This window comes from Osmerus mordax, chromosome 2 (assembly GCF_038355195.1).
Source record: "Osmerus mordax isolate fOsmMor3 chromosome 2, fOsmMor3.pri, whole genome shotgun sequence".
Lineage (NCBI taxonomy): Eukaryota > Metazoa > Chordata > Actinopteri > Osmeriformes > Osmeridae > Osmerus > Osmerus mordax.
This window is the reverse complement of record NC_090051.1, coordinates 20,619,062-20,644,979: the sequence shown is the minus strand read 5'-3', so window position 1 is coordinate 20,644,979 and position 25,918 is coordinate 20,619,062. Positions and strand designations below refer to the sequence as shown.

Genomic DNA, 25,918 nt, shown 5'->3' with positions numbered 1-25,918 from the left:
TGGGGGAGTTGCCTCCAACACGCCACTCTGAGACGGCTTGTCAAGGTCCTAGGGGAGGGAGGGGAAAGAGAGAGATTGTTATTGCTGTTATAATTATGATCTTAGGTCTAAGATCAAACCCATGCTTAGCTCAGAAGATTAGTGCCATTATTGGCTCTCTCACTCAACATGCACTGAGGGGGAAGGAGAGAACATTGATGCATGCAGTACCATCTTCCAACAGCAGAGGTCACCAGCGCCTCTTGTGTAAAAGAGCACAAGCCTTTGGACTCTGTACATTTAGTCATTTAGCAGACGCTCTTATCCAGAGCGACTTACAGTATTAAATCATCTGAAGAGTCGTTATCAAGCATTGACTTTGTACTGGAATTAATGTCCATATCAAAGGCTTCACATTACACCCAGCTACTGTTATAGAGTTAGCGATCAATAACATGATGGAGTGATTGCTAGGTGGTGCTAGCGCCGGGACGTCTGTGTTGGAGCTGATGGACAGTGTTATGGGGATCAGGGATGTTAATTGCTCTCCTCAGAGAGAGCCAGCCCTTCAGACGCTCAATAGTTGGAAAGCAGAGCTCCTCTAGGCCAACCAGCGTCTACATCTCTGCTGTGGTGGTGAAACAGCTACAGCCACCGCCAAGTGTCGGTCAATCTCCACAGACCCCCAGAGAGACGAATTAAGAGGACCCCAACACAGGTGTAAAACCACCCCAAAGCACAGCCACACCACACGAGGGAGGAAGAGTTCATAGTTAATCAAAAAGTTGTTTAACGATTAGATGTGATTTCAGGAGTATGCAGATATGTCTGATTGACACATGTAGCAAAGAAACAGACAAATATGGTCTCTGATGTCTCCCCTGACAGCCCAGCCCCAGCCCCCGCCCCACACCCAGCCCCACCCCCCCGGCCCCCAGTCTAAGCAGTGGGCAGACAGCACCAGTCGCTCTCCCCTCCCTCCATCACATGCTGAGCGCTCTCCCCCCAGTCCAGCGGTTCCATTACCATGGCAACCCCGGTCCTGGGAGGAGGAGGAGGTAGGGTAACAGGGGGGCGTGGTCCTAGGTCCTGCCGATCAGGGCGTCCTGGCTGCGTGACATCATGGAGTCGTAGGTCCCAGCCGCACGCCCCGCCCCTCCTCCTCCGCCCCCCACACAGGTGGGCCGCAGCGCCTCCCTCTCACTGCCTCTGGCTCCTGTCGCTCCTCCTCCGGGGCCCTCACAGCCCTCCGTACCCCCAGCAGAGCTCACTCTCTGTGGACGGACGGAACACGAGGTGGAGGGGGGGGGGGTCATGATGGAAGTCTCAGGGCTGAACAGGTCTAAGAAGCCTTTCAATGGATGTGTTTTATCAGGCCTGACCTGTTTCCAGAAGCACTATAACCTAACCCCCGCCACGGAACTCAAACCAGCCCCTTAACGTTAGAAAACATTCAACATCACTGCACATAATTCACTTACAGAACAAGAAACGGTCACAAACTATACATAACCAAGCACATACAGTACCCTTCACAACAAATTGTCAACAGCCAATTGTAACAACGATACAAGAACCAGAACATGTGCATGCATGGTCAGGATGGGATGTGAGGAGAGCTTAAGCATTCATGTGACCTGTCAACACATTGTGCCAGTATTTACTGGACATCAGAGCGATTCGTTCTGGGATGGAGTGATGAGAGAGTGGATTGGATTGGTGGAAGGATGTCATTTGGTGGAAAGGTATTTGCACAAACCAGATTCGAATAAAATTTTCAAATACATGGGGTGTCTTTGATTTAGCTCGCCCTCTAAAATCAGTGTGACCCCTGAGGCAAATCAAAGGCACCTCAAATATTCTCCGATACACCTCCCGTGGGTTAGCTCTGTGTATGAGCCAAAGCCTGCGTCCGGACATGCCACCATGCACACAGAGACAGGGCTTAGACAGTCACCTCCACTTCCTCCTTCGGTCGCCGTCTGGGGGCCAATCAGAAACTTATTCTGCTGGAGGACTGGGAGAGCATGTAGATGGAGGACGGCTCCACTGTAAGGCACGGGCGATTGGACTGCCGTTACCCCGGGAGACGAAGGGCAGTGGAGGGCGGAGTTACAGGCAATTAGGAAGTGAGGGAGTGGTTAAGACCAGGTGGAGGGGGGGGGGGGGGGGGGGGAAAGAACAAAAGAGAAAGCGTGAGAGGAAGAAAGAGAGAGAAAACAATAGTGGAGGAGGGGACAGAGAGAGAGACAGAGAGAGAGAGAGACAGACAGACAGAGAGAGAGAGAGAGAGAGAGAGAGAGAGAGAGAGAGCAAGGCAGGGTTTCAGTGGCAGGTTTGATTGGGGTGGTCCATCAGGAAGCGTAGAAGAGAGAAAAGAGGAAGAGGAAAAAGAAGTAAGAAAACTGTCACAAGTTCCCGCTTCTTAAACCAGGTCACACACATGAAGTAGGAAGTCAGTCAAGCCAGAGACAGGAAGCAGTTCTAGCTAGGTCACAGCTAGGTCCAGGAAGTTTTCCTCACCATGTGACTGACCCAGAGTAAACTGTTTTTCAAGGTACGGCCACATAGTGAGGAAAAACTACGAGGCCTTGTCAGAAAGTTACATTATATGAAAGATAGTAGGGGGACATATAAGTGCAGGTCTGGCCTCTTACAATTAACATATTGTTTGCATTGTTTAATTCACCACAGGCAAACACAGGTAACAGGGTGTTACAACTGGATGTGTTTGCTGGGGGGGGGGGTTAGTTTGCAGGGTGTGTTTAAGCTGGTCTGTTTGCGGGGGGGGGGTGTTTAGTTTGCAGAGGTATGTTTTGCAGGGTGTTTTCTACAGAGGTGTGTCTACGCTTGTGTGTGTTTACGGAGGTGTGTCTACGCTTGTGTGTGTTTACGGAGGTGTGTCTATGCTTGTGTGTGTTTACGGAGGTGTGTCTACGCTTGTGCGTGTTTACGGAGGTGTGTCTACGCTTGTGTGTGTTTACGGAGGTGTGTCTATGCTTGTGTGTGTTTACGGAGGTGTGTCTACGCTTGTGCGTGTTTACGGAGGTGTGTCTACGCTTGTGTGTGTTTACGGAGGTGTGTCTATGCTTGTGTGTGTTTACGGAGGTGTGTCTACGCTTGTGCGTGTTTACGGAGGTGTGTCTACGCTTGTGTGTGTTTACGGAGGTGTGTCTATGCTTGTGTGTGTTTACGGAGGTGTGTCTATGCTTGTGTGTGTTTGCGGGGGCGTGTTTGCGGGGGCGTGGCGTGGGGGTCCTACCTGGGCGTGCTCGGTGGCGCTGGGCCAGAGGGCTCTGCAGAGCACCTTGTTGAGCACGTCAGGCAGCAGGCTGAGGGTGATGAGCAGGATGATGCTGAGCCAGGCTGGACCGCTGGACAGCATCTGCATGAACACGTAGTACATCCTCTGGTAGTTCAGGAACGGCCTGGAAGGAGGGGGGGGGGGGGGGGGGGGAGGATGGGGGGGGTGGGGGGTAGGAGGGGGTTGAGGATGGGGGGGGGGTGGGAAGAAAGTCAAAGCAGCAAATTCTACATCTCAGATTTCTCCCAGATCTCTGTCATCCTAAATACTTTAGTGCCACCACCACCCTCTCCTCCACCCCCTCCACCACCCCATCCTCCACCCCCTCCTCCACCCCATCCTCCACCCCATCATCCACCCCCTCCACCACCCTCTCCTCCACCCCATCCTCCACCCCCTCCACCACCCTCTCCTGCACCCCCTCCTCCACCCCATCCTCCACCCCCTCCTCCACCCCTCCACCACCCTCTCCTCTGCCCCAGCCCACCAGGTTAGGGCTCTCACCAGATGATGCCCCCCCACAGCAGAGAGAAGATGACGTAGAACAGCAGAGAGCCCCAGATCACAAAATGGTTGATCCACGTCCAGTGATGTGTGTCCAAAGCAAGCTGCAACAACAGGACACGTTTACATTAGATTCATTCATTCAGCTTTTGTCCAAAGCTATAATGCACACAGCACATGTAGAGAGCACAGCAGCAAATGAAGGCACACACACACAAACGTTTTGTCAATCAATAAGTCCACAGACACTAGAACCAGGTGACCTGCTGTACTATCTGATGACTGGACACAGCCCATCGATATCGCTACGAGACACACACAAACACCTATTGAAAGATTGCACAATCCAACATCATCCAATGATCAACTTTCTCTCTCTCTCTCTCTCTCTCTCTCTCTCTCTCTCTCTCTCTCTCTCTCGCTCTCTTCTCTCTCGCTCTCTTCTCTCTGTCTCTCTCTCACGCTCTCTTCTCTCTCTCTGTCTCTCACTCAAACACACACACACACATACAGACACACACACCCTTCCATCTCACCTTGAGAGTGACGGTGAAGACTAGCACAGTGAAGACAAGAGTTCCGAAGGTCCAGTTTCCAAACATCTGAGGAGGAGGAAGAGAGGTCAGCAAGGTCTCTCTCTCACACACACACACACACACACACACACACACACACACACACACACACACACACACACACACACACACACACACACACACACACACACACACACACACACACACACACACACACACACACACACACACACACACACACACAGTGTATATCTGTACTATAGTATCTGCAATAAGCCATGATGCATACTGTATGTTATATAATATATCATCATGAAGGAACAGATGGGGGATGAGAGGGAGGGAGAGAGCGAGAGAGGGAGAAAGACGGGGAGAAAGAGAAAGGGAGAGAGGGAGAAAGAGAGGGGGAGAGAGAGAGGAAGAGAAAGGGGGAGCGAGAGCAATTTATGCTGAAAGCTTACACTGTGTGTGTTTGTATAATCAAGTATTATTAGCGTTCTGTTCTTGTTACTGTACCACCTCCAAAGGGTCCTTTGTGTGGGGGACTTGAACACAGTCATTCAGTCAGGATTCAAAAACCCTCAACCATGATAGGAAAGCATCCATTCTGGGTTGACATTTCAGAGAGCCCGCACTATGTATTGCTCGCACGCCCGCATACACACACACACAAAACAATAACAATGTTATGCAGTACAAACACAGATGTGGAATCCTACAGGTTACACTACAGACAGTGCTACCACAAGAACCGAGAGGTAGGGTGAGGGTGGAGGAAGCTGTTACTTCTACGTTAGTAGGTGTGGAGAGGTCAGGGGTGCTGTGTTGGGGGGGTGGGGGCACGGAGACACCAGGGGAGGTGGATCGAGGGCACTACACAGCAACATGGTGATGGGTCTGTGGGTGGATGGGCGTGTGTGTGGTGAGATGGATGGATGGTTAGTGGGTTGAAGTGAAAATGGATAGAGGTTAAACTGAAAGCTAAAACGGTATGACAGGAACTAAAAGTGCGTGAACGAGAGAGAGAGACAGCTGGGGAGAGAGAGGAGAGAGAGAGAGAGACAGCTGGAGAGAGAGAGGAGAGAGAGAGAGGAGAGAGAGAGGAGAGAGAGAGAGAGAGAGAAAGCAAGCCTTACCATCTGCGTGTTGGTGGTCATTAGCTGAAGGAGAGGAAGAAACCGCAAAATAAAGAAAGGAGGAGAAGCGGAGGAAGAGAAGGAAGGAGAAAGAAGAAGAAGAAATCAGGACAAAGGGTAAATGAATCTCAGGATGTTCCAAACGTAAAAAACAGGACCGATCAAAAACAGTTGGTAATGATACAAATCAACGATACAGAGAGATGTCACAGTGTTGTTGTTATGAATGGAACGTCATGTGACTGTAGTCTACCTTCTGACCAGGACTGACCCTTCACCTTCACCCAGTCTGACTACGACAGGGGTTTGTCTGCCTGACTGTCTCTCTGTTCGTCTCTTTCACCATCTCTCTTCCTGTCTCTTACCCTGTCTGCCTGTCTTCCAGCCTTCCTGTCTGTCTGCCTGTCTGTGTCTGTCTGTCTGCCTGTCTTCCTGTCTGTCTTCTCCTCCCTCAGGTAAATCCAACTGAGATGGATGAGTGTTCTCAATGTATGGATTTCATCTCCTCCAGCATGTCACATGACAGAAATCTAACAAATCTTTAGCACACTCTAAAGAACCCTATAGAACCTGTAAATGAAACCATGTTGATGTTTGACATGTATGGCTGACTCCATGACATGAACACATGGAACTCATGGAACTCTGTTGCCAGGGCGACGCAGGCTCACCTGTCCGTTGCTGGTGAAGGTTGTGTTGTCGAACAGGAAGTAGGCACCAAAGAAGAAGACGACGGCGTCGAATACGCCCAGACACGTCCAGTATAGGAAGACTGGCCAGCGAAGCAGGGAGTTCTTAGCTATGTCCCTGATAAACACAGGGAGAGAAACAAACACACAGGGAAAACCTATGTCAAAATCATGACTTTTCTTTGGCAAACAACTAAGCGGAAATCCATAGTCCCGAATTAAAACAATAAGACAAAGACTTTTTTGTTGAGAGATCTTAGGCAACTTGTCTAGTGAGTACAGTATATTTCATTACCAGCTGTAACAGGTGAATTAGCTGAGTGATTGGAGGAAAAACATCTCTTTAAATGTCTTTTCACTTTTGCAAAACTCACCAAGTAAAAACTTTTTTTGACTTATGTTCCATCTAAAAATACAACTGGTTAAAACAAGCTTTGTTTCACTTCCAGGATTCGGTGTCTTGTCCCCCGGCGCTCATGACCTCAGAGCAAGCTCAGCTGGGCCTCAGAGCTGCAGCACAATCTGACAGAGCCGGCACCACAGGAGAGGTGTGTGTGAGGGTGTGTGTGTGTGTGTGTGTGAGGGTGTGTGTGCACGTGTGAGGGCGCATTCAGAACCAGGAATAACAGAACCTTTCTGACCCAGCTTGTCAGATCTGACAGGACATGACAGATGACAGTGAAGATGTGTACAGTGCAATATATACAGAACATGCTGCTTTGGGAAGAGCTTTAACTGTTTGAGGACAGTCGAGAAGGATGGGCGAGACAAGGCCCAGGCCCTGCCCCAGCCCCCGCCCTGCCCCCGCCCTGCACCCAGCCCTGCCCCAGCCCTGCCCCAGCCCCCCCCAGCTCACCTGTAGAGGGAGGGGTCCTTCTTGAGCGTGTCCATGGTGACGTGTTGCTCCACCAGGCTGTAGAGGAGGATGGGGAGAGAGGTGAAGCTGATGTTGTACAGTGTCAGGTAGGCCGTGTCGTACAGGGGCTGCACAGGGACAAACACAACCGTCAACAGAACGCAAAGTCACCAAGTGGTCACATAGACAATGATCACAATCGCATTAGAGCATGAAGGTCTTTGAAGGCCTGTTCAAGAACTATTAAATTACAATTGAATTGTTGGGTTGTACAGCTCATAACGCAGAAGACAAAAAAATACATCGTATTGGTGTCTGTGTCTGTGTGTGTGTGTGTGTGTGTGTGTGTGTGTAGGGAGTGATACACACCTGCTGTGAGAACCCACAGAAGAACTGATATAGGAACTGAGGGAAGATGAAACACACATTCTGGAGAGAGGGAAGGAGAATGACGAGAATGTGACAAGAGGAAGGGAAAGGAGAAGAGAAAGAGAAGGAGAGAGGAAATGAAAGTAAGTGAAAGATAAACATCTGACAAGTAAACTAGCATCTCATACAGTGGCACCCGGATATCTGCGTAGGCTGTTGATCCCAGACCAGAAAAGCTGATGCTGCATCACTGTCAAACAAATCAACCCAAACCCGCCACGCTAACCACAGTTTCAACAGACAATTACATAAGTTAGCTGTGACTTGTGAATCCGGGCAAAACAAACATGTCTCTCTGAAAAGCCCTCAGAGCCAGGGGATACTATCCAGAAAGTGTGATGTCAGACTGCCGGTGTTTAGGCAGGCCAGACGAGGATGTGTACAGTTGGTGCAGCTGACAGTACCTTGTAGAAGAAGTACTGCACTAGTTCGGCGATGCGGATGTAGTAGTAGTGTCCGTGCACCAGCAGCATCTTCTTCAGGTGTTTGAACTTGGGGATGGCGTAGTCGCTGTTCCTCGCCGCCTGCCTGCCCTCCTTACCCATGATGCCTAGCGGTCAGAGAAAGACTCGGGAGTTAACGGTTGTGAGGGGAAGCTTGACAACGTTTCGCAACTTCGCTAGAGAGAGATGAGTGTTACGGTGGGAGGGGAAGGGTGTGTTCGATTCGGGACCCGGGCTCACCGATCCCGACGTGGGCCTCGAGGATCATGCTGACGTCGTTGGCCCCGTCTCCCACGGCGAGCGTGATGGGGTGCTCCTTAGAAGCCTTGATGAGCTTCACAATCTGACGAGGGGAAACAAAACCAGCACACCCTCAATGCCAACAACACAGGCAGAGGGAGGCCTGAGATTTGCAAGGTAAACCTATGATGCATCTGTGCACACTATAGCCTATCACAGGGGCTGGGGAATACCATTCCGTCACATGACCTAGGTGTTTGGACAGGAAGTGAGACAGGAAGTGAGGTAGGGTACCTGCGCCTTCTGCAGGGGCGCCATGCGACAGCAGAGCACAGCGGAGCAGTTTCGGCAGATGTCCAGGAAGACGTCCCTGTAGCTGCCCGAGCCGGAACCTTCCGGACTGTGTTTCAGGACCGCTGACAGAGTGGCACCGTCGATGATCAGGCCAAAGTCCAGACAGTCGACAGACAACCTGGGCCACACCACCGGGACATGGATATATGAGTACGTTATCTACCCAAAAGGACTCCATATACTGCATGAAGTTGGAGGTCATGACAGTCAAAGTGACTGAACACAAGTGTTTAGTGTGTGAGGGTGTGTGCGTGTGTGTGTGTGCGCGCATGCATGAGAGTGCGTATGTGTGTGTGTGTGTTCATATCTGTGAGTGAGGGTGTGTGAGGGTGTGTGTGTGCGTGAGTGAGGGTGTGTGAGGGTGTGTGTGTGCGTGTGTGTGCGTGAGTGAGGGTGTGTGAGGGTGTGTGTGTGTTCATATCTGTGTGTGAGGGTGTGTGTGTGTGAGGGTGTGTGTGCGTGTGTGTGAGAGTGCGTGTGTGTGAGAGTGCGTATGTGTGTGTGTTCATATCTGTGTGTGAGGGTGTGTGCGTGTGTGAGTGAGGGTGTGTGAGGGTGTGTGCGTGTGTGTGCGTGTGTGTTCATATCTGTGAGTGAGGGTGTGTGAGGGTGTGTGTGTGAGTGAGTGAGTGAGGGTGTGTGAGGGTGTGTGTGTGAGTGAGTGAGGGTGTGTGAGGGTGTGTGTGTGCGTGTGTGTGTGTGTGTGTGCTGTCCCCTCACCCTGAGAGTGAGCGCTGATGCAGCACGGTCCTGTTGAGCTCAAACAGCAAGTCATGCAGGCTCTGCTCCTCCGTGCGTTTCTTGGTCAGCTCCAGGATCTGCGTGCTGCGCCGGAACAGCTTGCTAGCGTAGCACGTCGCCGCCGCAGTCTCCATCTTGTCCCCGGTCAGGACCCACACCTTCATGCCCGCCTTGTGGAGCGCCTCGATGGTGTCGGCCGCTTTCTCCTGCAGCCTGGAGGCCCAACGCACCAACCCGCTCACTCACAATCCAGCAATTAACCAATCGCTTTGTCAATTTAACCGGTCGGACAATCACGATGGGTTTTCGTGGATCACACACAGTACATGCCCCAGAGCTGATTCGTTCGGCCTGATAGGTGACTGATTGGCCGCTTAGACAGATCGACACTGTGACCTAGTTGGTGTGGAGTTATAGTTCCCTGTGTGCCAACGTAACTGCCAGTCAGCCAGCTGGCACAGCGGGCACAATCTGGGCTGCATGACTCATTACATTGCACCGTGGATATTTATGTAATCATATGTCCACCCTTCAGCCCTCGTCCTCTTTCTATTACTGTTCATTGTCGATTCGTATCCCCATCTCCCAGTGTCCATAATGTACAAGCCCCCCCAGTCTACCGACCCCCCCCCTTCCACTGTAATGACCCACCTGTCCTCCACTGCTGTGGCCCCCAGAAGCACAAAGTCCCTCTCGATGATGTCATAAGCCTGCGCCAGACGATGCTCCCTGTCCTGCAGGGCCAGCTTGGCGTTGCTAAGGTGATGACACGCCTCCTCGTACTCGGCCGGGGACAGTCTGCGGTAGGCCACGCACAGAGTCCTCAAGCCCTCCTGACGGGGGGGGGGGAAGGGGGGGGGGGGAAGGGGGAGAGAGAGAGAGAGAGAGAGAGAGAGAAGGAGCAGAAAGAGAAGGTGGGGGGGGGAGGAAGGGGGGGAGAGAGAGAGAGACGGAGCAGAAAGAGAAGGTGGGGGGGGAAGGGGGGGAGAGAGAGAGAGAGAGAGAGCAGAAAGAGAAGGTGGGGGGGGAGGAAGGGGGGGGGAGAGAGAGAGACGGAGCAGAAAGAGAAGGAAGGGGGGGGTAAGAGAGTTTTGAGTTTTATTTTGTGTGCTTTAGCGTATCGACTGAAGAACCAGGTGTTGATGTGAAAGCCCTTTGGGACTCACCACAGCATTCTGTTCCACGCGAGCCTTCACCTGCTCCACCTTCCCCGACACCACCCTGGGGAAGATGGAGGAGTCTGCCCCCTTACAAAACAACAGGTACTCCCCTGGAGACACACACACAAAGAAATGTAAAACCACATGTGTTCTTTGTGCATTTACCACGTGTGTGTGTTACCTGTGTGTATGTTACCTATGTACATGTGTGTGTGTGACCTGTGTACATGTGTGTGTGTGTTACCTGTGCTGGACTTGACGATGACACTCATTCTTCTCCTGACAGAGTCAAAGTTGAGCACATGCAGCAGTTCAAACCTGAGAGACACAATAATCATCGTTTAGCAGACACCTTTATTCAAAGTAACGCACGGGGGGGATTCAAACCTGCTAGCTCTTGATCTACATTCAAATGCTCTAACCACCGAGCCGGCCCCACTGCTGAGCTAAGCTCGGTGTCACACATGGTGACTTATGGCAAACTGCCATCGCTCTACTACTGCATTGTGAACACATCACTGGCTGTCCATCACACAGCCTCCGCAACACAGAGCAGCATGGAATAATCCACCCAGACAACCACAATGATTACATATCTCTGTTCCCCCCACTTCCCCCCCACACACTACATCTCCCCAACATCCCCACAAATCCATTAAGCCCCACCCACCTCCGTAATCTCTCCCTCCTGCGTTTGATGAGCGCTCTCCCCCACTTCCTCCTCGCCGTCCCCCCCCTCCCCCTCTGCCTTTCTCAATTACCTTTCCATCCCTCCCTCCTCTGTAAATAGCTCCAGTATTGACAGGGCGCCGTGCGAGTGATGAGCAGACCGCTGTTACATAAGTGGATCCTACGGATCCAAACACGCTATTGATGCGGCGCCGGAAACAAGGAGCGCCAGGGTGCCTCTTAAAGACACGAGAGCTCCCTCTGCTCCTCTGACCCTGCCTGCTCACTGCTCCCCTGACCCTGCCTGCTCTCTGCTCCTCTGACCCTGCCTGCTCTCTGCTCCCCTGACCCTGCCTGCTCTCTGCTCCCCTGACCCTGCCTGCTCTCTGCTCCTCTGACCCTGCCTGCTCTCTGCTCCTCTGACCCTGCCTGCTCTCTGCTCCTCTTATCCTGCCTGCTCTCTGCTCCCCTGACTCTGCCTGCTCTCTGCTCTTCCCCTGTACTGGTGGGGTCCAGCAAACATGGACACCTCAGAGAGGGGGAGAGGGGGGAAGAGAGGGGAGACAGAGAGGAGGGGGGAGAGAAAGAGAAAGATATCTACCTCTCAATCTCATCGTCTTTGTTAAGGATCTCCATGTGACTGTCCTTCAATCTCAGGTAGGTGTACCCCAATCTGAGAGAGACAGAGAGAGGGAGAGAGAGAGACAGAACAGAGAGAGAGAAACAGAAAGAGAGAGAGATTTAGACAAAGATATGAGAGATTAAAGAGCATAGAAGGTGAAAAGTGTCTGTGAGGGAGTGATACATGTACAGTTAAACATACATACAGTCTCTAACTATGTACAGTTGTCCATCTGGCAGCTGTTTATGTACATGTGGGGTAGCATGAGTTACAGTGACAGGATAGTTATTCCAGTCACCTGATCAGCTCCCAAAACAGACCAGGTCATGTGATCATCCAGGACACGTGAACTGGAGAGGACATGTGAGTGTGTGTGTGTGTGTGTGTGAGGCAGGTGTGTGTCACCTCTTCATGCCCTCCACCAGGGCCACCTCGTCAGGGGAGGAGGAGATGTAGAAGGCGGTGGGCTTGCCCTGGTGGAGGCCCTGCTTGATGCCGTCCACTGTCTCTGCCTCCTTCACCTGGACCGTGTGACACAGACACAGAGCCCGGAAGAACAGCTCCTCGTGCTCCTGCACGGGGGGACGGAACACACACCGTCACACACACGGTCACACACACGTACACATGCACCATCACACACACACACACACCGTCACACACACACTGTCACACACACGTACACACACTGTCACACACACGTACACATGCACCGTCACACACACCATCACACACACACACACCATCACACACACACACACACACGGTCACACACACACTGACCCTCCTGTAGCCCCCGGGAGAGGAGTCGATCATGTCGATGCTGGAGGCCGTGCTGAGGATCTGGCCGTTACAGATGGCGTGAGGCACGTACACGTTCCCGTCCACACAGCACTCGATGAACTCCATGTTGTTCTCTGTCAGCGTGCCTGTCTTATCAGTGAACACATACTCCACCTGGGGGGGGAGGAATAGAGGAAGGAGAAGGGGGATATGTTTAGCTAGGCACCATTTGAAAAGAACACTACTAGAGATAGTCTTCATAGTGTTAACAACTGTGTTTGTAGGGTGAAAACAGGGGTCACCCCCCCCACCCCCCGGCACACACCTGCCCCCCCCCCCCCACCCCCCCGGCACACACCTGCCCCCCCCCCCCCCACCCCCCGGCACACACCTGCCCCCCCCACCCCCCGGCACACACCTGTCCCAGCTCCTCGTTGAGGTCGGAGGTGTTGACCTGTGCCCCCTCCCCCAGCTCCTGGTCGAACATCTCCTCGTCCCACGCTATGAAGTAGGAGCCCAGGAACTTCTGCATCTCCACGGTAACGTACATGGAGACGGGGATGATGTAGTTGAACAGCACCATGAAGGCCAGGAAGTCTGTGAAGGCCCGTATCACCTGGGGGGAGGAGGGAGGAAAGAGAGAGTGGGAGGGGTTTATAGAGAAGGGGTGAGGGGGAAGAGATGGTAGAGGAAAGGGAGAGGAGAGGGAGAGGGTGAGGGGGAAAAGAGGGTGAGGGGGAGAGGGTGGAGGCAGAGGGGAGAGAAGAGAAGGTAAAGAGAGAGAACGAAAAAGATAAAAAAAGAGGGATTCTTTGATGAGAAGCCAGCTATCCATCCCCCTGGATAGAGAGCTGTTCCCCACCACAGCTGGAACAGCTCTCAGACGCAGAGAGACACAAGACTGTCCCCCTGCAGCAGTGCATGCTGGGTAGTGTAGTGTCTAGCGGGACTCACCACGTGACGCTGACGCTCGCTCTCGGTGCGGTGGTTGTACCAGGGCTCGTCGTGGTCAGGTGACCACTGCCAGGCGTACTTGAGGACGGTGTTGATGACGGCCTTGCTGATCAGGATGCACAGGTAGACTATGAGGAAGGCATTCATTTTCCTGCAGAAAGGAGGGAGGGAGGTAGGGAGGGAGGGAGGAGAAGGGGGAGGGAGGGAGGGAGGAGAAGGGGGAGGGAGGGAGGGTGGTGAGGTAGGGATAAAGGGAGTGAAGGAGACAGGGAGAGTATGGATTGATGTCACCAGCATTTACAGAATCATGTAAACCCATGTATGGATGTAAACACACATATGGTATGTAAACAGATGGAAACACACATGCCCTTCTGTCAGAGGGGATGAAGGAGGGCTTACTTCTCCACCGCAGAGCGCTTCTGGGACTTGGACTGGTAGTTGAGCGCCATCTTGGTCTCCATGCCCGTGTAGATGGCAACAGCTGAGGAAGGGGGTGAGTGTGTGTGTGTGTGTGGGGGGGGGGGGGGGTGAAGAGGAAGGAGGGGACAATGACATTCACGTGTCATTAGATATTCTGCTATGTAATCACCATTTACCATCCCAACAAATCAGTGAATTTGTCTGTGTGAGAGTGTGCGTGTGTTTGTGTGTGTGTGTGTGTGTGAGAGTGTGTGTGTGTGTTACCATAAATGTGCTGTGTGTTCTTCAGGGTAGCTCCTCTGAGGAGCAGGTTTTCAGCTCCCAGGGATCTGCAGCACAAGCAGGAGGCACACTTGGTTATTCATCTGAACTGCTCAGGAAACCAAAGAAGGCCTCTACACAAAGGATCACTCTGGATGGAGGGAGAGGAAGGGAGGAGGGAGGGTACAGAAGGACAGAGTCTCACCTGGCTATAGGCTCCTCTCCGTCCTTGTAGATATTCATCCGTCCCACATATCTGAGAGAGACAGAGATATAAAGAGAGTGAGTGTTTGTTTTTGTGAGTACAGGTGTTTGTGTGTGTGTGCGTGTACACGTATGTGTGCATGTTGGTGTATGCACATGCGTGTATGTGTGACTCACTTGTAAAGGTCAGGCTGGGGTTGCTCACATTCAATGGTGGCGTGTAGCAAGTCCAACTCCTGCTCTGTCCTGAAGGCCATGGTGTCTGGTACTGCATAGTACGTCTGAGAGAGACGAAGAGGAGGGGAGAGGGATGAGAGGAGAAAGGGATGAGAGGAGGAGAGAGGGATGAGAGGAAGAGAGAGGGATGAGAGGAAGAGAGAGGGATGAGAGGAGGAGAGAGGGATGAGAGGCGGTGGTGATGGGTTAATAAAGGTAGAGGAGAGGAACGGAGAGAGGAGGGGAGAGAGAGAGATGTCATGGTTATTAATGAGTCCTCAGCTCTGTGTGTGTGCAGGGTTCAAGCAGGGCTATGTGTGTGTGCAGGGTTCAAGCAGGGCTATGTGTGTGTTCAGGGTTCAGGCAGGGTCTCTCTGAGATGAGTCAGAGGAGGAACTCAGATAGGAGGCAAGGCCCAGGGCTCAGTGTGTGTGTGTGTGAACCTGGTGGCTGGACTCTCTGTCCAGGTGTGTATATGATTGTGTGTGAGTGTGTATACACATTACCTTGTGGCTGGACTCTCCGTCTAGGCTGGCGGTGGTGACATAGCAGGTTCCGTCCTCGCGGCTGGACGAGAGAAGGATGAGGTCACACGGGAAGGTCTCATCCTCCCTCACCATGACGACGTCCCCCACCTGATAGGGCGAGACGAGACTGGGCGATGACATCCTCCGTAACAACATCATGAACCAGGAAGTTACACTCATACGTCATCATGAACCAGGAAGTTACACTCATACGTCATCATGAACCAGGAAGTAGGAAGTTACACTCAGTTTACTGGATGTTATTGTTTAAACACAGGGTTTTGAGACACCGGATTGTTCAATATGTGCAGACAAGCTCACCCACTCACACACACACATATAAACAAACTCATCTTTTTCCTCGGAATTGAGATGTTGCGTAACGGATTATGAGAGCAGAGAAGCTTAACCAGTAGTAAATCCCGACACACACATTTCTCATGATTAATATATTCATCAGTCTGACTGCCACTCTAATCCTGCACGCCTGATCCAGAGCGATGCACCAGCAGACCAGGAAGTGTGAGCATATGGATGTGCATATGCAGTATAAATTATATACATATTCAGTAAACTCTTTTTATTTACATGTTTATATGTGTGTGTGTCGAGTGTATGTATATGTGTGTAGTGTGTGCATGTGTGTAGTGTGTGCATGTGTGTATGTGTGTGGTGTGTGCATGTGTGTATGTGTGTAGTGTGTGCATGTGTGTATGTGTGTAGTGTGTATGTGTGTAGTGTGTATCTGTGTGTAGTGTGTGCATGTGTGTATGTGTGCATGTGTGTATGTGTGTGGTGTGTGCATGTGTGTATGTGTGTAGTGTGTGCATGTGTGTATGTGTGTAGTGTGTATGTGTGTAGTGTGTATCTGTGTGTAGTGTGTGCATGTGTGTGGACTCACGGGACATGGTGATCAAATAAAACATTCGGATAATTAAGGGCTGTATATCGTTTTGTTTTCCTTTGAAATGTATATACGGGAATAAACTAGATGAAATGTGTAGTGTTTGTGAAGAGAACATGGAACATGCGTGTCTCCGTGTAGCTCCACTCGCTCAGCCCAGCCAGATACATTTAGTAAAATAACTGGAAAACAGCATCAGGTGGATCTGTGCTGGTGAATCAAACCTTAACTTCCTTTGTATGCAAGGCCATAGCTCTGTGTGTGTGTGTCGGTGTGTGTGTGTCGGTGTGTGTGTGTGATCATGGGATAACATGTCTCTCCTGACCATCCCTCAGAACATTGTTATGACCTTGGACGTCTCTGACACAAGAGAACTGGCCTGTACATCAACATTCCAAGCATTTATGTATAATCCGTGTGTGTGTGTGTGTGTGTGACAGTGGAGATAGCTCAGTAAACACATGCAGTGTCTGGTTCCCATGGAGACTTACAGGAGGCCTGGCAGGGCTAGGTCTGATGGTTATAAGCATTACTATAAGCATTATTTGCATCTAGAATGGTCTCTCACACACACACACACACACACACACACACACACACACACACACACACACACACACAGTGTACAGAGCTACACAGACTACTGAAGCAGCTTGTGGAGGTAGACCTGGATATGCAACCCCAACATGTCCTTGACTGTAAGGAGTTTGAAACGCTCCACACCAGCTCTGCCACAACGCTGCTCTCAGGAGGGCTCTCGTGGAGAGCAGCCAGCCTACCCTGGCCTGCGCTAATGCAGATGAACGACCCACATGTGGTGCTTACAGAGCCTAGGGGCTGCGCTGTGTGTCCTGCCCAACACCCAGAGGGGCGAGGGGGGCAGGAGGAGGACAGACTCACCCTCAGCTTGTGGCTCTGCGTCCGGACCACCTTGCCCTGCTCCACCACGTCCACCCCGCACTTGTTGATGGAGCAGTCGGCCTTGTGTCTCAGCCAGTCCTCATAGCCCTGAAGGGCGGAGGAGAGGGAGAGAGGGAGAGAGGGAGGGAGAGACAGGTAGGAGAGAGGGAAAGAGACCAGTGATGATCAGTGACCTATGCACTTTGTAAAGCTCTCTCTTGGAAGTCGCTTTGGATAAAAGCGTCTGCTAAATGAATAAATGTAAATGTAAATGTAAGAGAGAGAGGGAGGGAGGGATAAGGTACAGAGAGATATTAGAGAGTGCGTGTGTGTTTGTGGCCATCGCTTGTCAACATGAATGCAAAACGCCCTGTACCTGTTTTATGGCGGTTACGGTGATGACAAAGAAGAGAGGCAGACCGCTGGTGACTGGACTGGTGGGCGTGTCGATGATAAGCTGGCATAGAGAGAGAGGGGGGGAGAGAGACAAGGAACTATAATCATGCAATTCAGTAAGTGTGGAAGATCTATAAAAGATCAAGGATTTTGACTGATTACATGGATCAAAGTTCAGTTGGATAGAACAGCTCTCACCTGGACCAGGAATATGACCAGGAAGTAGAAGTTGGCGATTCTTCGGAACTGTTCAAACAGGTTCTTGGGTATGAAGTTCCAGAAGGTGTACTGATGGACAAAGCAACATCATCAGAGGAGGAACAGAACACACACACACACACGCACAACCACGGAGGACATTACCCGTCGACAACCACTTCGTCCACCCGGGATGCGGTTGTCACGGTAACCGCCCCCCTCAGCGGACGCTGGCTCACCTTGGAGGATACGATGCGGTTGTCGGGGTAACGCTGGGGGATGTAGGCCTCGGCTCCGGGTGGGGGTTCCTTGCGGGCGACGTAGACGGTCCTGCTGTCCACCCAGTTCTCCTCGCCGGCACACTGAGGAGCACAGCTCACGTGAGGAACGCCACCACCTCCTCCTCTCAGGAGCACAGCTCATGTGAGGAACGCCACCACCTCCTCCTCTCAGGAGCACAGCTCACGTGAGGAACATTACATTTACATTTTACATTTAGTCATTTAGCAGACGCTCTTATCCAGAGCGACTTACAGTAAGTACAGGGACATTCCCCCGAGGCAAGTAGGGTGAAGTGCCTTGCCCAAGGACACAACGTCAGTTGGCATGACCGGGAATCGAACTGGCAACCTTTGGATTACTAGCCCGATTCCCTCACCGCTCAGCCACCTGACTCCCTAACGCCACCACCTCCTCCTCTCAGGAGCACAGCTCACGTGAGGAACGCCACCACCTCCTCCTCTCAGGAGCACAGCTCACGTGAGGAACGCCACCACCTCCTCCTCTCAGGAGCACAGCTCACGTGAGGAACGCCACCACCTCCTCCTCTCAGGAGCACAGCTCACGTGAGGAACGCCACCACCTCCTCCTCTCAGGAGCACAGCTCACGTGAGGAACGCCACCACCTCCTCCTCTCAGAGGGATCTTTCACCCAGGGAAACGTGTGTCTGTGTCTTCTATGGTGCTTTCATCCTTGAAGAGAGTCGTTTGATGCATTGTGGGGTAACTGCTGTGTGTGTTTGTGTGTGTGGGAGGACATGGCATCCTAGTTTATCAAGTTTACACAATTAGAGCGACAGAGAGACCTGGACAGAGAGAGAGACACAGAGAGAGACACAGAGAGAGAGACAGAGAGAGCGAGACCGAGAGAGAGACAGAGAGAGAGACAGAGAGAAAGACAGAGAGACAGAGAGAGACCGAGAGAGAGACCGAGAGAGAGACAGAGAGAGAGACAGAGTCAGTCCTGTGATGTTTTGCCACCAACAAAGCTTGGTGCATCTGCCAAGAACGCTGGAATGTTCTAGAATTCACCACCCTGCCCAGTTCACACTGCAGTTTAATAGAATGCTCATCGGTTCTAGAACACTTGCACACAAGAGTGAAAGTTTGAAATGATTGAACTGGTCCAAAAACCATCCCAATGGTCGGTGACCATCTCTAGTCCTGGAGACAGTGTTCTAGGAATACTGTGAGCTGGTAGGCACTGTACTGCTAGTGCAGATAACAATACAAAAATACCACACCATTTCACTAGATAAAATTAGAGCTGGATTCTCTTGACTCATCTCAGCCAAATGAGAAATTAGCCTGGCATGACGGCACGCCTGCAAAACACATGCAGTCCCACCATGTGAGGGCAGAGTTCTAAAGAGAGGGGTGTGTCATGGAGGGTGTGTGTGTGTATGGAGGGGGGGCTGTGTGTGTGTGAGTGTGTGTGGGTCCGATCGCGTGCCCCTCTGTGGGAAGCAGAAAGGCTCCCTGATGATCCACAGGTTTATGGTCGGAGGGTAAAAATAGACTCAACGCTCAGCAGGCATCAGCCGACCTGGACCCCCTCCAACACACCAGAGCACCGGACTGACCCCCACAGAGAGAGAGAGAGAGAGAGAGAGAGAGAGGGAGAGAGGGAGAGGGAGAGGGAGAGGGAGAGAGAGAGAGAGAGACAGAGAGAGAGAGGGGGGAGAAAGAGGGAGGAGAGAGAGAGACAGTGAGAGACAGAGACAGAGAGAGAGAGAGAGAGAGAGAGAGAGAGAGAGAGAGAGAGAGAGGGGGGGGGGGGGAGAAAGAGGGGGGGAGAGAGAGAGACAGTGAGAGACAGAGAGAGACAGAGAGAGAGAGAGAGAGAGAGAGAGAGAGAGAGAGAGAGAGAGAGAGAGAGAGAGAGAGAGGGAAAGAGTAACAGATGTTAAGAGAGAAGTGAAATCAACATTTAGCAGATGCAGTCATTTGAGATTCAGGCGTAGCAGAGGAATGATGTTCAGAGCTCATGGTTTACCTGCTCTGGCAGATGGATCTGGCCATCCTCCCATTCACACAGATTTCCTTCCAAGTAGAATCTGGTCGGGCCAATCACAACCGTTTATCTGATACGGGGATGGTTTGATACACTGACAGGAGTGCCGTGTCAGCATTTTTGTAAAGAACCAAGATCAAGTTTCGTTGCTCAGACTGGTTGCGTCTATCCACTTCTATCTAATTGCGTTCAGGGGCATTTTGGCCTGTGCCAGTTGATAACTCTCCACAGTGTGTGTGTGTGTGTGTGTGTGTTTGTGTGTGTGTGTGCGTTTCCAAAGTTACGAGAGCCGAGCCAAAATAACACTGTACACCACCACTCCAGAGTCACAGTGTTTGTGTGTGTGTGTGTGTGTGTGTATCTCTCTAGTTATTGGAGATATGTCAAAGTCAGTGTTTAGTTTATATAACCTTTTCAGTGTGTCTTTGTGTTTTATCTACTCTGGGTTTCTGTTATCTACTCTGGGGTTCTGTTATCTACTCTGGGTTTCTGTTATCTACTCTGAGGTTCTGTTATCTACTCTGGGTTTCTGTTATCTACTCTGGGGTTCTGTTATCTACTCTGGGGTTCTGTTATCTACTCTGGGGTTCTGTTATCTACCATGGGGTTCTGTTATCTACCATGGGTTTCTGTTATCTACCCTGGGGTTCTGTTATCTACTCTGGGTTTCTGTTATCTACTCTGGGTTTCTGTTATCTACTCTGGGGTTCTGTTATCTACTCTGGGGTTCTGTTATCTACCATGGGGTTCTGTTATCTACTCTGGGGTTCTGTTATCTACTCTGGGTTTCTGTTATCTACTCTGGGGTTCTGTTATCTACTCTGGGTTTCTGTTATCTACTCTGGGGTTCTGTTATCTACTCTGGGGTTCTGTTATCTACTCTGGGTTTTCCCCTCTACATCCTGCTCTTACTTTCATCACCAGGAGATCAGGTTTTCCTTCTCTCTTCCTTTCACCACTCCCCCCTCTCCCTTTTCCACTCTCCTGAAATACTGTCACGCCCTGGAAATGTGACGGTTACGAGGAGAGGGATAGAGGGAGAGAGAGAGAAAGAGAGAGAGAGAGAGAGAGAGAGAGAGAGAGAGAGAGAGGGAGGGCTTTGCAGTCTGATCACTAATCCCCTCTGATCCGTATCGAACCCCATCCCACCATTCTCTCTCTTTCTCTCCTCCGTTCGGTCTCCTTCTCCCCTCTCTCTCTCTCCTGTGTTCTCTCTCTTTCTCTCTCTCTCTCTCTCCTCCGTTCAGTCTCCTTCTCCCTCTCCCTCCCTCTCTCTCTCTCTCTCTCTCCTCCGTTCTCGCTCTTTCTCCCCCCCCCCCTCTCTCTCTCTCCGTTCTCTCTCCCCCTCTCCCTCTGACAGAGTGGGTCTGTGTAGGACATGTTGGATTTACGTTGCTGATTAATCAACCTAAAATGGTTTCTATATAAAGATGTTGTTACATCACCACAGAGGAAGAGCAGGGAGCAGGTTGGTGGGTTGGCTATCTCAGCGAGGTGGGCTGGGTGACAAAGATAAGACCCTGCACAGCACACACACATGCACGTGAGTACGCACACACACACACACATCCATCCATCTCACTTATACTTAAGATGAGCTACCTATCTTTAATTCCACGGACTATACTGTGTAAGGGAAAACTGATTTTTTAAAGGTAGGAACACACACACACACACGAGATGTAACAAAGATGTAGCTGCCCCAGTCCTCTAGCACTGTCCTCCTCGCTATCCCACGCTGCATTGCGGTGACGGGGGCCGTGTAGAGCAGGCATCGCTTGTTAACTCGGAGACGACATCCTCCTTTCAGGGAGGATTCTTAATAAAGAATGTTCTTAACTCCAATTAACCTGGCAGGGCTCTCTTCCTCTCTCTGACACACACAACATACAGAAACACACAGGCTACCCAAAAATATACAAACACATGAAAATTACACACACACACGTACTCCATCCACACACACACACACACACACACACAGAGACAGACACACACACACATATACCATCCACATTCCACAAACATATATGCCATCCATACATGCACACACACACTTGCCCTCACACACACACAACGGCTCTGCATCCAACCCGAGTGTGTGTGAGTGAGGGCAGTGAGTGCTGTGTACCTCCACGGTAAATACAAGAGCCTGGGTTAATGAGGACACACACAGGTGGTCAGGTCAGACAGGGCACATTATTATGATCTCTCTCTCTCTCACACACACACACACACACACCATCATGCACCTCCTGCTCCTGCAGCCAGTGATCTGTCATTAATCACCATGGCAACAGTGTGGAATCGCAGAAAGGAGACAAGGACCTGTATTTTTACAGCAGACTAAAGGTTAACAGATAGACGACCGTGCACAAGGTGTGTGTGTGTGTTTATGTGTATATGTTCATCATAATGGCCACTGGCTAATAGCAGATCGACCATGAACCTCTTCAAGGAGACAGTCAGGTCACTAGCAGCGATGACTCTCCTTTATGTAAAAAAACTCAAAAAGAGACAAAGATATCTGCTCCTTCTACATTGTGCTCTCTCCATCCCTCCATCTATCCATCCCCCCATCCATCCCTCCATCTCTCCATCCATCCATCCCCCCATCTCTCCATCTCTCCATCCCCCCATCCCTTCATCAACCCATCCCTCCATCCCCCCATCTCTCCATCCCCCATCTCTCCATCTCTCCATCATCCATCCCTCCATCCCCCCATCCAGCCCTCCATCCCTGCCCCGATGGAATCTAGCTGTTACATAAGTCTTTAATCCAGCTGCACTTCTTCCCTCTTCTCTACCCAGTCACTCCCATCCTCACACACACACACACACACACATAGAGACAATCTCCTTAGAGCCAGAACTAAACCTGCTGTTCAGAACAGTAGAATATAAAGACAAGTTTATATTTGACGAGCTGAAACAATGAACTTTGTTCCGGGTGAACACATGGTCTCCCTCTCCCTCCCCCTCTCTCCTACACCCACCTTCCCCTCTCTCCTACACCCACCTCCTCCTCTCTCCTACACCCACCTCCCCCTCTCTCCTACACCCACCTCCCCCTCTCTCCTACACCCACCTCCCCCTCTCTCCTACACCCACCTCCACCTCTCTCCTACACCCACTTCCCGTCCACAGCCTGCAGTCTCAGACAGGAATAGCCTGCCCTTGGCCATGTTAGCGATAGAATGTCCACACAGTAACACAGATGCACCGACACAAGCTCTGCCTCTCAGCGCTAGCTGGTGCCAACTCCAGGCCTCTAGCAGGCCGACAGAGCTGTAAACTTAACAGAAGCCCCTCTAAAGCCCTCCAGCTGGCCCCCTGGACCCTCGCACCCTGGCGGGCCACCCTGGGTCACAGCCAGGTCGGAGACGGGGCACAGGTACCACCGCAGTGAAGCAAGAGGAAGCGGCAGAGGAGGATGAGGATGGGGGTTGAAAGGGGGCCACAAAGAATGCGTGAAAACATGGTCAATCACCCACACTCATTTTTCCTCACACACACACACTCTCTTCTACAGACACGGGTATTGGCCATGACATCATGTGCTTCTCTGGGCTCTTCTGCCCAGAGCCAGGCTACAGGAGTATGTACTGCTATTATTACCAGCCGACAAAGGGCACTCAACAGGGGGAGCTGCAACGGACACATACACACACACACCTACACGCAAACATGCACAATCTCTCTCTCTCTCTCAAACACACAGTTCTCGTCAGAACCATTAGGGGTTGTTCAACACAAAGTTTTGTCATAGAACTCTTCCTGTTCTGTGGTAAGACTATGACAGCCTTTCACTGGACTAGGTGGAACACACACACGGGCACACTCAAGCAACACCCACATACACCACCAACTGAACAGCTTAAAAGTTAAGGAGAAAGAACTATATAATCACTCAACAAGTAAAATAAACCCTCCTGGTGTTTCATTGTGCAAGTACTTCGTTTTGAAAACTAAGCGATAAAAAAAAAAGTAGTTGCCGTCTCTGTTTTATCTCTCTGATGTTTCAAAATACAATCCTGACTGTTCCCCCTCCCACAGCTATGCAGGGATAAGTAGGGGGGGGGTTTGAGGAGACAGGAGTGTGAGGGATGAAGAGAGGTCAATGAACCTATCCCCTTCCTCTCCTCCTCCTCTTATACCTCACTAGAGAATCTGATTTCCCCTGCCGCTAGAGCGAGGGGGGCATCTGTCATATATAGCAGCAGCCATATCTCGCACACACACACGCACACTCACACACGCGCACACATAAGTCCCTCTGTTTCTGTGTCTACTGTAAGTCACAAATTTCCTCTCTGTTTACTGTAATCATAAGAGACTATAAGATCCATACGATCTAACCATCTATCGGTCCCAGAGCATCCAAGCTGAGCTGAACTCAGAGCATCACAGCTGAGCTGGACTCCAGAGCATCACAGCTGAGCTGAACTCAGAGCATCACAGCTGAGCTGAACTCAGAGCATCACAGCTGAGTTGGTCTCAGAGCATCACAGCTGAGCTGGACTCCAGAGCATCACAGCTGAGTTGGTCTCAGAGCATCACAGCTGAGCTGAACTCAGAGCATCACAGCTGAGCTGAACTCAGAGCATCACAGCTGAGCTGAACTCAGAGCATCACAGCTGAGTTGGTCTCAGAGCATCACAGCTGAGCTGAACTCAGAGCATCACAGTTGAGCTGGTCTCAGACTTCCTGTTCGTTCCAACTGTTTCCTGCTCCCTGACTGATTACCAGGCCTGTTATTAACTTTCACAAATCTCTAAACAGACATACACAGATACAGTACACATGCACACAACTACGGACTCAAACACACACGCACAACTACACACATACGCAACTACAAATATACACACTGCATGCACACACACAAACACAACTCCACCTACAAACACACCCACACACAAGCTGACCGGTAATAGGATTGTAACTAACAGCGCTATCATTATCATCATTATCACAGACGTTTCCTGACTCTGATTACTGCTGCTCTGTTGTAAATGATGCTCACTGTGTTTGATCTCTGTGGGGGAGGTTGGGTACGACGTTTCTGTCCAGTTAAAATGTATCTGCCCACAACTTGTCTGTTGCCATTTTCATCTGCCTGTTACCCCCACCCCCACCCGCCACCCCATCTCCCCACTGCCCCCCTACTCATCTGATACCTCTGATCTCTCTTTCTACCTGATGCCCCCCCCCCCTCCCCCAACACACACACCATCTCATCACGTGTGTTTCTGAAAACCACATAGAACCTTTGCAAGGGGATGTGTGTTACTACTCAAACCTTCATGGGCCAGTCAAGTTAATCTCTCTCGCTCAATCACACACTGGCTGTTGCTCTCTTAACACACATACACATGCGTTTGGATGCACTGGCACATTCGCCATTCAGATTGAAAACAAAGTGTTGGAGAGCGCAAATGGCTTCCCATTCCACTGTAAAAACCCACCCATAAACTGTTCTCTCAGCACAGATAAAGACCTAATTATCCTGGAACAAACGTACACACTCCCACGGCCTACACTGGCAGTCCCTCGACCAACAAGTCAACAACGGTCTGCCTGCCTGAACACTAATGTAGCATGAAATGTTACGCAAATAGAGAGTTGAAGTCGCAAGGACGATTGCAACAATGTTGCCGTTGGGCTCCACTTACGTATCTGCTGATGAGATTCCGTAGCACGCTGAAATCCATCCTTTTGACAGCTCTCCGTCGACTATTTGTCACTGTATAGGCTACTAATGTCTCCTAGAACCTTAACCAACGCTACCTAATGTTCATCACTGTTGCTGCATACATCACTCACGGCCGCTGCATGTCTGTTTACCAGCGTGAGAAGTAGCGGACTTTCAGTCGTCTGTTTTTATTTTCACGGCATTCTTAGCGGTTTGTAAAGCAGCCATACAACTGAGCGGGATAGGCTATCCTTTGCTTCATAGTCCCGCCGCATAAACGTGTTAAGATATGATTGTTTTGGTTATTTCTAGCAGCGTTGGTCTTCTTGCGCCCTGTAGTTTGACTTTTGAAACAAATTCGTTAACCTTCTGCTGTAAAATCTTCGGTTCTTTCACATGGCGTGCCTTCCTGGTCCCGTTATGTCTTGAAATCAAGAATCCGGCAATGCGAAAGGCTCGGTGCCTTGGTACGTCAGATAGAACACTGCGCATGCGCCATCCA

At 51.0% G+C, this 25,918-nt stretch overlaps 1 protein-coding gene across 1 annotated transcript; it reads right to left on the bottom strand.

Annotated features, from left to right (window-relative positions):
- LOC136957884 (phospholipid-transporting ATPase IH-like) lies at positions 1–25,460 on the bottom strand. The gene is made up of 30 exons (XM_067252104.1): positions 25,397–25,460; positions 17,668–17,790; positions 17,429–17,518; positions 17,211–17,291; positions 16,835–16,942; positions 15,010–15,138; positions 14,465–14,568; positions 14,289–14,339; positions 14,087–14,151; positions 13,802–13,883; positions 13,400–13,550; positions 12,864–13,061; positions 12,446–12,619; positions 12,068–12,234; positions 11,642–11,713; positions 10,616–10,689; positions 10,378–10,481; positions 9,863–10,044; positions 9,191–9,424; positions 8,411–8,588; positions 8,117–8,219; positions 7,838–7,983; positions 7,374–7,433; positions 7,005–7,132; positions 6,131–6,266; positions 4,324–4,389; positions 3,788–3,891; positions 3,242–3,407; positions 1,937–2,050; positions 1–48 (listed from the first exon to the last, which is right to left on the bottom strand). The coding sequence occupies exons 1-29, from the start codon at positions 25,433–25,435 to the stop codon at positions 1,973–1,975; spliced, it is 3,393 nt and encodes a 1,130-aa protein (XP_067108205.1). The 5' UTR covers positions 25,436–25,460; the 3' UTR covers positions 1–48; positions 1,937–1,972.
- Positions 25,461–25,918: the final 458 nt, after the last annotated feature.

What these genes read in the sequence shown, in the direction of transcription:
- LOC136957884 (XM_067252104.1), bottom strand. Translation starts at nt 25,435, where the DNA reads ATGGATTTCAGCGTGCTACGGAATCTCATCAGCAGATAC. An exon ending in CATCGTCAAGTCCAGCACAG is followed by an intron (nt 10,482 to 10,615) that starts GTAACACACACA and finishes GTGTGTCTCCAG; the next exon opens with GGGAGTACCTGTTGTTTTGT. An exon ending in GCGCCACCGAGCACGCCCAG is followed by an intron (nt 2,051 to 3,241) that starts GTAGGACCCCCA and finishes GGGTAACGGCAG; the next exon opens with TCCAATCGCCCGTGCCTTAC.